Here is a 12,347-nt window from a genome sequence, read left to right as displayed (position 1 = left end):
TGGGTTTAACATGATTTGTGGCGCTCCCTCTGGTGTTGTGATCGTGGTATTCACTGACCTTTGGGAAATATTTTCACATGTACATGGGTACCTTGGTCATCTTGTAGACCAGGCCCATTGCAAGTTGCTGTACTCTGTCGTCTACTCTAAGCCATCCTAGGTTGTCAAAGTGGGCAGGGGTGAGGTGGGTTCTAGGAGTCAGGTCAAGCAGTAGTCTGACTAGTTTGTTTTGAGATGTTTGTAATTTGGTTTTTAGTGCCTTTGAGGTGCTTTGGTACCATGAGGTGCAAGCATAGTCGTAGTACCCTTGAATGAGTGCTCCTGCCAGAGTCTTCAGGGTATTGTTGTTTACCAGAGAGGAGATCCTTTTTCGTTGGTTGACTTTTTTGATTGGTATTACTTTTGCTGTGCAATGGCTGCAATATCTAATTAAGTAATTGTCCCTCTCTGTCTTCCTCTTGTCCCTTGCAGACTGTAGGACCATGAAGACCCCTCTTCTGGCTTTGCTGCTGCTGTGTCTGTGTGTGCCTGGACACTGTGACTGCCAAGGAGACTGCCTCTCCTGTAACCAGATCCTACCAGAACAACTCAGCTTCAACACTATGGTGAGGGTCCCACACACCTGAGAGGGCTAGACTAGAGGGGCTGATGATAGATGATGGTATAACACTAAATGTTTGATGATTGTAGATGATGGTATGACACTAAATGGGAAGTTTAATGGGAAGTTTAAGTTTAATGGAAAGTTTAGCATGCGCCGACCCACCGGCGGGACGTTTTTAGGACAATTCGCCCACCTGCACTTTGGCGACCCCTAGTGGCTCGGGTGTGCATATATTGTAATACAATATATATATATCAAATTGAAGGCTTATTTGTTGCCTGTCGATAGCGACAAAATCCGACAAAATCCGTTCAGCGGTTCTCGAGTTACATGCCGGTATTTGAGGCTTGTGCAAAGTACACGGTATTGCGCAAAATACCACTCCCGACTCTTGGCGCAATAGTTCCGTCAATCTAGATCCGATCTCGAAAATGATTGTGGATCTTTGTAGCCAATGAGTGTGGCTTTCCAATGATAATTTCCAATGATACATCCACGTGGGGATGTATAAATCGAAAAAAAAAAAAAAAACGAGCAAAAACAGGAAGAGAAAAACAGCCGAATGAATTGAAGTCTATGAGAAAACTCAGTTTTTCTTTTGTACACAGTTTACCAAAATCACTCCTAATCACTCATTTCCGAATGGATCTTTATGAAATGTGGACATGTACTACATAACGCTTCAGGCTATGGGTCCGTATGGATTTGTAAGCCATACCACCTTCTGGGGAAATACTACCTCTGGACTACTAACTACTACAGAAAAACTTGAGTAACAAGTTTTTCTACAACTCAAGTTCAGACCTATGTTACTCTATTACGTTAGCACTAAAAGTGAATTTATTTTCTGGAATCAGAAACTTCAGAATGTCATCTTTCAAAAGAGACCAGGCTCATGCATGTGCTATAAGTATAAAGTATGTTGTTTTTGCTTGGTTTGCAAAAAAAGTATGCAGTCCTCAAAAACGAAAACTAAAATGGCCATTGCAGGTTAAGAGGTCTGTATATTCGTTGAGTTTTGGAGGAGAAATACCTCTAGGGTGTAGTAGTCAAGTCAAGTCAACTCAAGTCCAAGTCAAGATCAAGACCAGGTCCAGACGAGTTCAGGTCTAGACCAAGTCCAAAGGGCAGAGCAAAATGAGTGCTAATGAAGACTGAAATAGGCAATAAAAAGTAATGTCATGTCGAAGAACTTTCAAAAGATGTTCCCCATAAGGTACATAATGAGATGCATGCAGCCAGTCAATTTATCTCTTTCAGATCAGATGGAATGAAACGTACGTGCATCTTTTAGAATTGCTTAGGTTGGTTGGAGAATAAACATCCAATAGTGGTGTGTAGACCAAAACAATAGCCCTAAAATAACCCAAGAGTAACTGAAAATAACCAGATTACTGTATTTACAATTCCTCTTGGAGGGCAGAACGATTACCTGTTATGGTTTGTTACCAACCCCAACAGCACGGCACAGACAGGTAGTTCAGAGTTAGCCAAAAACTAGGGTGTATTTATTTCCAAAACAACAGGGAATAGAAGAAACAACAAAAAGCACAAGTGGGGAATGTTCTTGGCAGAGTAGCCTGCGGCTCTGCAGCTCGTCTCGGTGCAGAGACGGCACAGTGGCGTTGCGCCTCTGACTCTGCGGCTCTGCAGCTACTCGAAGATCCAACTCGGGGAGGAGCGGAGAGAGAGAGAGTTGTCAACAAACAAGCCAACGGAATACAAGGCAGTCCAGTCCTCCTTAGCTGAGTCCAGTATAAACACAAGTGACTTAATCTTCAGTGTTACCAACACACAAGTTTAGCTGAGTCCAGTACAAACAAAAACGGCAAATCTTCAGTGTTACCCAAACACACAAGTTTAGCTGAGTCCAGTACAAACAAAAACGGCAATTCTTCAGTGTTACCCAAACACACAAAAACAGAAAGGTCCCGAGTCAGGAAGATGCGAAGAAAACAGAGTATCCAAAAAGTACGTTCTAAACTCACCAAGGCGCAATTGCGCAAAGCGGGCAACGAGGCACAGATCCAACGGATGAAAGAGAAAAGCAACAGCGGCGACTTCCATAGACGTCCTGGAGAAAAACAGACGAGGTACAACACGGGAGGGAACAAGCAGCAGCCAGTGGTAATCCAAAACAACCCGACACAGAACGTTAGGAACACCAGAGTATATAAAGGGCTCCACAGAGCTGATTAGAACTCACTTCAGGTGTGCGAAGGTAATTGGTACCTTGAAGCGTGCGGAATCGGACCAATCCTCACAGTACCCCCCCCTCCACGGGAGCTACCCGGCGACCTCCCCGGCCTCGGCTTGCCCGGATGGGACCGATGGAAGTCGGTGATTAGGGCGGGGTCCATGATGAGCTGGCGGGAGACCCAGCTCCGTTCCTCCGGACCGTATCCCTCACAGTCCACCAGGTACTGGAACCCCCGTCCCCGCCGTCAGACGTCCATGAGCTGACGGACCTTCCACTGAGGGTGTCCGTCCACCATCTCGGGAGGAGGCGGATCTGGAGCAGGAGGCATCAGGGGACACATGGAAAACGGGATGAATGCGCATGGACGCAGGAAGTTTAAGACTCACCACTGCGGGACTGAGCACCTTCTGGATCTCAAAAGGGCAGACGAACCGGGGGTTAAGCTTCTTGGCCGAGGATCGAAGCGGAAGATCCTTGGCGGACAACCATACCCTCTGCCCAGGGTGGTACGTCGGCGCAGGGATCCGGCGTCGGTCAGCTCCCCGACTGGCACGCTCCGATGCCCGGAGCAGCGCAGTCTTGGTGATCTCCCAGACTTGACGACACTGGTCGAGATGATCCTGCACGGAGGGAACTGCCACTTCCGACTCCTGTGCAGGGAAAAGAGGGGGTTGGTAGCCCAGGGATACCTCAAACGGCGAGAGGCCGGTGGCGGAACTGACCTGGGAGTTGATGGCGTACTCGACCCAGGGGAGGAACCGGCTCCAGGAAGCGGGTCTCTCGGCGGCAACACAACGGAGAGCAGACTCCACGCTCTGGTTCATCCTCTCTGTTTGTCCGTTAGTCTGGGGATGATAACCAGACGAAAGACTGACAGTTGCCCCTAATCCCTTGCAAAAGGCCCGCCATACCTGGGAAGTGAACTGGGGACCCCAGTCCGAGACGACGTCCTGGGGGAAACCATGTAGGCGGAACACGTGGCTAGTCAAGAAGTCCGCTGTCTCGGAAGCAGAGGGAAGCTTGGGAAGGGCCACGAGGTGAACCCCCTTGCTGAACCGATCCACCACAGTCAGAAGGCACGTGTTCCCCTGGGACGAAGGAAGACCCATGACGAAGTCCAATGCCACATGGGACCAAGGGCGGCTCGGAATGGGAAGTGGCTGTAATAGCCCGGAGGGTGCCTGGTGGGAGGCCTTGCTGCGGGCGCAGACAGCGCAGGCCAGAACAAACTCCTTGACGTCGTTCCTCATGGTGGGCCACCAGAATCGACGAGCCAGGAAGGAGAAAGTGCGATGAACGCCGGGGTGGCAGGCAAACCGGCTGGTATGGCCCCATTGGAGAACCCGGGACCGGACTGAGTCGGGGACGAAGAGGCGACGAACAGTTACGTTGCTGGGAGCGGGATGGAAACGTAGGGCACGCCTGACCACGGTTTCGATGCCCAAGGTGACCACTCCCACCACCCTGGCCTCTGGGAGGATAGGAGTCGGATCCTCAGTGGTTGGAGCCCCCTTGGAGTGTAACCGGGACAGAGAGTCGGCCTTCGTGTTGCGGGACCCAGGGCGAAAGGTCAGCGAGAAGTCGAACCGACTGAGGAAGCTGGCCCACCTTGCCTGCCGGCCGTTGAGGCGCTTGGAAGCACGGATGTACGTCAAGTTCTTATGGTCCGTCCAAATGGTGAACGGTTCCTCGGCCCCCTCCAGCCAATGACGCCACTCCTCCAAGGCAGCCACTACCGCCAGCAGCTCCCGATTGCCAATGTCATAGTTCCTCTCGGCAGGAAGGAAACGACGTGAGTAGAAAGCGCACGGATGGACCGTCTGGTCCGTTGCCGACCGCTGAGACAAGATAGCCCCTAGTCCAGTATCCGAGGCGTCCACCTCCACAATGAACTGCCTCTTGGGGTCTGGGTGGAGCAAGACCGGGGCGGTGGTGAACCTCTTCTTGAGGGAACGGAACGCAGCGCAGGCCGCTGGAGACCAGTCAAACGGCAGGGAGGGAGAGGTCAGCCTGGTAAGTGGTTCCGCCACCTGGCTGTAGTTCCGGATGAATCTCCGGTAGAAGTTTGCGAACCCGAGGAAGCTCTGTAGCTCCTTCCGAGATGTGAGTTCCGGCCACTCCTCCATGGCCCGGATCTTGCGAGGGTCAGCTCGGGTCAGGCCGCTCTCCACGATGAAGCCTAGGTAATCGACGGAGTCGGAGTGGAAACGGCACTTCTCTGCCTTAACGAAGAGCCGATTATGGAGGAGGCGCTCCAGCACACGGCGGACATGCTGGACGTGTTCCTCGAGAGTCTTGGAGAAGATGAGGATGTCGTCCAGGTATACCACCACAAACTCCTCGAGCATGTCACGGAGGACGTCGTTCATGAGAGCCTGGAATACCGCCGGAGCGTTGGTGAGGCCGAATGGCATCACCAGGTACTCGTAATGACCCCTGGGAGTCTTGAAGGCGGTCTTCCATTCAACGCCCTCTCGGATACGGACCAGATGGTAGGCACTCCGGAGGTCCAGCTTGGTGAAGACGGTAGCCTGGGTGAGGGGCTCGAAGGTGGAGTTCATGAGAGGAAGTGGATACTTGTTCTTAATGGTGATCTCGTTGAGTTGGCGATAGTCAATGCAGGGCCGAAGGTCTCCATCCTTCTTCCCAACAAAAAAGAAACCGGCCGCCACCGGGGAGGACGAGGGCCGAATGAGGCCTGCTGCCAAGGACTCAGAGATGTACTTATCCATCGCTGCCTTCTCAGGGACGGTCAGACTGTAGAGGCGGCTGCCGGGAAGGGGGGCCTCTGAGCGGAGGTCGATGGCACAGTCGTAAGGCCGGTGAGGCGGAAAGGCCTGAGCCCGGGACTTGCAGAAAACCTCCCCGAGGTCGTGGTACTCGGGGGGGAATAGTTGAGAGGTCCGGGGGCGGCACACAAGGAGAACTCCGGGGCGAAGGACTGGACGCCGCCTGAAGACACTGGGCATGACAGGAGGAGCTCCACCCCCTGATGGTGCCGGAGGACCAGGCGATGTGGGGCTCATGCAGCGCGAGCCAGGGCCGACCCAGGACTACTGGGACAAGAGGGGATCTGGTAATAAAGAACTGGAGTCTCTCAACGTGGTTACCAGCAATGGTGAGGAGGACAGGACAGGTGCGTTGAGTGATGTCAGCCAGGCGGTGCTGATCCAGTGCGAAAACCTCCAAGGGCCTCTCGAGGTCCTCAAGTGGAATGTTGGCCTGGGTGGCAAACTCAACATCCAGGAAACTCTCATCAGCACCCGAGTCAATGAGTGCACCCACCGTGGCCCGCTGGTCCGCCCAGGCTAGGGTGACGCTCGTCAGACGGTTAGGTGGTGCACGGGTGTGGGAACAGGAAAAACGGCTCACCAGGATCTCCCGGGGTCCCGGCGAGCCTGGTCTTTTGGCCGGGTAGGGCAATTGGAGATACGGTGTCCATCCCGGCCGCAGTAGAGACAAAGGCCGGACCTGAGCCTGGACTCCCGTTCAGCCGGGCTAAGGAGGGTGCATCCCAGCTGCATGGGTTCCTCCTTGGTCACAGCTCGGGAGGGGAAAGGGCCACCAGCCGCGGAGGGGGCAGGACGGTCAGCAGAACGCTCACGAGTTCGGGGGGTCTGGGGAACCTCTGAGGGTCCCAGTCGTGCTCTCTCACGCCTCCTCTCCCGGAGGCGTCCGTCGATGCGAATGGCGAGGCTGATTAGGCCCTCGAGAGAATCGGGCTCCTCTCGGGTCGCGAGCTGGTCCCTTACCGCGTCGTTGAGCCCCTTCAGGAAGGTGAGATGAAGCGCCCGATCATTCCAACCGCTCTCGGTTGCGGCTAGTCTGAACTCCAGCGCGTAGTCGGTGACACTGCCACTGCCCTGCCGGAAGGTGCCCAGCCGAGCTCCCGGGTCCTGGCCACGAGCTGGGTGGTGGAAAACCCTTCGGAGCTCTGCCACGAAGTCTGGGTATGAGAAACAAAAATCAGCCCTCATAGACCAGGAAGCAGTGAGGTCGGGAGGCACAGGGTCTGTCGCGGCAGTGGGTGGGGATCTGGCTGGAACTCCTGGCACAGGTGGGGTTAAAAGCAGGGTGTTAAATGCTGCACTGAGAGCCTGTAGCTGGTGCAGAATATCAGCCTGCTGATTACCCTGGGTAGTCTGCTGGGTGGCCAGAGTGTCAAGAGAATCTTGAATAGGCTGGACCTGGGCCCGGAGGTCCTGCACAGCAGCCGCAGCCGCACCTAACTGTTGGGTATGGTCGTTGGTCAACTGGATCTGGACCGCCAACGCTGCCCTAACTCTGTCTGTGTCGGCTGGGGTCGACATGGTCGGGTCGTAATGTTATGGTTTGTTACCATCCCCAACAGCACGGCACAGACAGGTAGTTCAGAGTTAGCCAAAAACCAGGGCGTATTTATTTCCAAAACAACAGGGAATAGAAGAAACAACAAAAAGCACAAGTGGGGAATGTTCTTGGCAGAGTAGCCTGCGGCTCTGCAGCTCGTCTCGGTGCAGAGATGGCACAGTGGCGTTGTGCCTCTGACTCTGCGGCTCTGCAGCTACTCGAAGATCCAACTCGGGGAGGAACGGAGAGAGAGAGAGTTGTCAACAAACAAGCCAACGGAATACAAGGCAGTCCAGTCCTCCTTAGCTGAGTCCAGTATAAACACAAGTGACTTAATCTTCAGTGTTACCAACACACAAGTTTAGCTGAGTCCAGTACAAACAAAAACGGCAATTGATTGATTGATTGATTGAAAAGTTTATTAACAGATTGCAGAATGGGTACAGTACAGTACATCTCAATACATACAATTGTTAAGAGGATGCAGACCTGAGAAAGACTTTCGTCTTGTTTCCATCAGGGTCCCCCATTTTCAATTCATCATATGACACACACGACATACAGATAGACAGTACTGCTACATCTATACATTTATGACATACCAGATTTTCAAATACAGTACTGTTTGTGATACTAAAAAAATCCAGAAAAAGAGTGTATATACATTTGACATAGAAACTGTGCATTGGAGGAGGTTGGGTAGGTGGGGTGGGGCTGTACATTGGAGGTGGGGGGGGGGGGGGGGGGGGGTTGGGTAGGGGGGGGGACACTGTACATTGGAATACTGACATACATTTGACATAGAAACTGTACATTGGAGGAGGTTGGGTAGGTGGGGTGGGGTTGGGTGGGGCTGTACATTGGAGGTGGGGGGGGGGGGGTTGGGTACATTGGAATACTGACAAAGCCATGCTTGGTCTTTATTGTACAACTGGGTTAGGACATTTGTAGGGGCCAGTTTTGAATTGCAGTCTCCCGTAGGTGTTCTTTGAGAGTGTTTTTGAAGGTGGGTAGTGATTCACATTCCTTTACAGCTTTGGGTAGGGCGTTCCACATTGTTGTGGCATAATTGCGAAACGTGTTTAGTCCCTTGTTTGAGCCGAATCTGGGTTTTACATGATTTGTGGAGCTCCCTCTGGTGTTGTGATCGTGGTATTCACTGACCTTTGGGAAGTATTTTGACATGTACATGGGTACCTTGGTCGTGTAGTGTATCTTGTAGACCAGGCCCATTGCAAGTTGCTGTACTCTGTCGTCCACTCTAAGCCATCCTAGGTTGGCAAAGTGTGCAGGGGTGAGGTGGGTTCTAGGAGTCAGGTCAAGCAGTAGTCTGACTAGTTTGTTTTGAGATGTTTGTAATTTGGTTTTTAGTGCCTTTGAGGTGCTTTGGTACCATGAGGTGCAAGCATAGTCGTAGTACCCTTGAATGAGTGCTCCTGCCAGAGTCTTCAGGGTATTCTTGTTTACCAGAGAGGAGATCCGGTACAAGAATCGAGTTCGTTGATTGACTTTTTTTTATTACATTGGATGCCATTTTGTCACAGGAAAGATTAGCCTCTAGGATGGAACCCAGGTAGGTAATTTCATCTTTCCTTGTGACAATATTGTCACCCACTGTAACTGAGAAGCCGTCGGTCTTGCTGAGTTTGTTATTTGAACCGAAGAGAATGGACTCTGTTTTGCCCATGTGTAATGATAGTTTGTTGTCGGCGAGCCATATGCAGATTTTGCCTAGTTCCGAGCTGAGGGGTTTTTCAACCTGTAACTTGTTCTTGTCAGAGACCAGCAGGGCTGAGTCGTCCGCAAACAGGAACAAGTTGCAGTCACAAGCTGACGACATGTTATTTGCATAAATTAGGAACAGTAGTGGTCCTAGTATGCTTCCTTGTGGAACACCACAGTTCACTGTGAGGGGGGGGGATAGGGTACCGTTTACCTCCACCATCTGTTCTCTCCCCTCCAGGTAGGATTGTATCCAGCTCACTGACAAAACCAATTGCTTTTAGCTTGTCAATCAGAATGGTGTGATTGACAGTGTCGAAGGCCTTTTGTAGGTCTAGCATGACCATGCCGCAGTATTTGCCCGCATCCACCTCTTGCTTGATGTGGTCGTTCAAATAGAGAAGGCATGTGTCAGTGGCAAATCTTCAGTGTTACCCAAACACACAAGTTTAGCTGAGTCCAGTACAAACAAAAACGGCAATTCTTCAGTGTTACCCAAACACACAAAAACAGAAAGGTCCCGAGTCAGGAAGATGCGAAGAAAACAGAGTATCCAAAAAGTACGTTCCAAACTCACCAAGGCGCAATTGCGCAAAGCGGGCAACGAGGCACAGATCCAACTGATGACAGAGAAAAGCAACAGCGGCGACTTCCATAGACGTCCTGGAGAAAAACAGACGAGGTACAACACGGGAGGGAACAAGCAGCAGCCAGTGGTAATCCAAAACGACCCGACACAGAACGTTAGGAACACCAGAGTATATAAAGGGCTCTACCGAGCTGATTAGAACTCACTTCAGGTGCGCGAAGGTAATTGGTACCTTGAAGCGTGCGGAATCGGACCAATCCTCACATTACCATTTACACAAATAGTTACCTGATTTTGTTTTAGAATCAGTAATATACACTGATTGACTAAAATGATAACATTTAACTAGCAAGATTACTGCCAGGTCAAGTGATTACAGAAAGTTTTGGTAACAAAATTATATATTTTTTAGTGCTGTCATGCGATTAAAAAAATGTATCTGATTAATTACAGGATTTGTAATTAATTAATCTAATTAATCACATTTTAATCGCATAACCATTTTATGCCTGATATTCTATATTCTATAATCATATTTCAAATTGCATGTGTCCGGATGGCAGAATTCAGTACTGTATCTACAAAACCTTCTGTTTAATCATCTTCCATCTATTAATTTTTCTTAGATTTTTCAGGTCTGGTAAATTTGAGCATGGTGTTATTCACAGTCAAAGATAAAAAAAAAATGTATTGATATTCTCATTTGGTTCATTACAATTTACTCAAGCCTAGTAACAGACACAGTATTTCTGACACTGGAAATACATTCCCTGAGATCCATAGATGTCCCTAGAATCAGATACCAAGAACATGCAAATGGACAATATTAAAAAAAAGTCTGTATGTGTATTCTACGTTCTTATGGAATGAATGAGATAAAATATATTTCTCTCCCACCCACCCACCCCCTCCTAATGTACAGTCTCCTCCCCACCGTATGTATATATTCTCTCCCCACCATATGTATATTTCTCTCCCACCCGCCCACCCCCTCCTAATGTACAGTCTCCTCCCCACCGTATGTATAAATTCTCTCCCCGCCATATGTATATTTCTCTCCCACCCACCCCCTCCTAATGTACAGTCTCCTCCCCACCGTATGTATATATTCTCTCCCCGCCATATGTATATTTATCTCCCACCCACCCCCTCCTAATGTACAGTCTCCTCCCCACCGTATGTATATATTCTCTCCCCACCATATGTATATTTCTATCCCACCCACCCACCCCCTCCTAATGTACAGTCTCCTCCCCACCGTATGTATATATTCTCTCCCCACCGTATGTATATATACCGCCATCTTTCTCCCGGGTTGGTGTGATCACATGACTGACAAAGCCGTGCAGTGATAGGCCAGAAGTCAGTTCGATTGCATCCAGGCTCGATTGCTTATCCTGTCTGGGTAGCCCATTTTTTTACATCGAATTCTATACACCGCAATTATGCATCGAATTTTTTACATTGAATTTTATACACCGCAATTATGCATCGAATTTTTTTACATTGAATTTTATTATGCATTTGAATTTTTTACATTGAATTTTAAACACTGAATTTTTATTTCACATAGGTAAATTCGGAGCAAAAAGATTCAGATACATTTCAAAGTAATTATTTTCAATGCTACTGTATAAATTCGGTGTCCGAGAAAATTCAGATACATGTTTTCAAAGTAATTATTTTCAATGCTATAAATTCGGTGTCTGAAAAAATTCAGATACATGTTTTCAAAGTAATTATTTTCAATGCTATAAATTCGGTGTCTGATAAAATTCAAATACTTCTGTCACTCATTTGCTTCCATACTTGTGCAGGCTTGGCGCCGGTGGAGCTCATGAGGCTTAGAGGATGAAAGTCTGGATCAAGTTCAAAATCATATAATTTTTTATTTTTAATATAAAAAAAAATCCCCTCACGATTAACAATAAGAGCCTAACCTCAAGATATCTATTATATTATATATAATATTTCCGAATTTTAACCACTTATATTCGTGTTTGTTTGATAGTAAGTGCGTTTTTATGGGGGGAAAAAGCAGAAAAGGGCATATTTATTATATCTCTCTACGTTTTAGACCCCATATTCCAGCGTGTGAAAACTGCACAAAGTCCCTGTGAATACGAAACTGCCATTTATTTATTTTTTTTTTATCCACTTTTTTCTCCCATTTTCTATATTTTCTCCCATCCCAATTTCGTATCATCCAATTCAACCCTCCCCTGTCACGAACACTGTTTCTTGCCTCCCACAAGACGGCTGCAATGTCATACATGTCATACATAGCACAAGTCCCCTCCGGTACTTGAGGTAACAGCAGTCGCATCTTTTCACCTGCGCAGCTCGATCTCTCAGTGGCGAGGAGTAACGCGTGGGAGGCTCACGCTGCCCCCGACACTTCTTGATTCTACTGCGCAGGCGCACCAACCGACCTGTAGGAGTCGCTGTCCACAACGCCCGATCCCCACCCATCAGTTTCCCACCCCCTAATACGGCCAATGTGTATTAGTACGGACGACTAGCTAAACTGAAAGCAAATGTGGAGCGCTGGGCTCGAACAGGCAAGCCCAGCGTCTCCAGATTTCGTGGCGAGCGCCTTGCCCACTACGCCACGTAGCCGCCCTATGAAACTGCCATTATATAAAAAAAATTTTGACTAATTCGGTCAGAAATAGCTAAGACGCTAACGTTAGTGAGCACTGATTATTGATTATTATCTCCGCGGGCGACCAGTACACGTTCTCCCGGTAGATTCTGAAGACACGCGCGCTGTCTGCTGACCACCAGCGCTCTTCCGCATACAGGGAGCTCAACGTAGAGCCGGGGGGGGGGGGGGGGGGGGGGCTGCACCCATCAGAGGGCTCCGTGATTCAGCTGTGTGACACGGCGATAGAGGGGAGAGG

The 12,347-nt window shown here is 49.4% G+C and overlaps 1 protein-coding gene across 1 annotated transcript in view; it reads left to right on the top strand.

Moving 5' to 3' along the window:
- Positions 1–482: 482 nt before the first annotated feature.
- LOC311247001 (prepronociceptin-like) overlaps positions 483–12,347 on the top strand; it is a gene marked incomplete at both ends in the record, with an annotated part of 35,176 nt that continues 23,311 nt past the window's right edge. The window contains one exon of the mRNA XM_084337279.1: positions 483–605. Within this exon, the coding sequence (XP_084193405.1) occupies positions 483–605 (123 nt within the window). The remainder of the gene's footprint in view (positions 606–12,347) is intronic.

Source organism: Notolepis coatsorum, assembly GCF_963971535.1.
Source record: "Notolepis coatsorum genome assembly, chromosome: 20".
Taxonomy (NCBI): Eukaryota; Metazoa; Chordata; class Actinopteri; order Aulopiformes; family Paralepididae; genus Notolepis; species Notolepis coatsorum.
The sequence above is the reverse complement of the archived record's forward strand: the minus strand, read 5'-3'. Positions and strand labels throughout refer to the sequence as shown.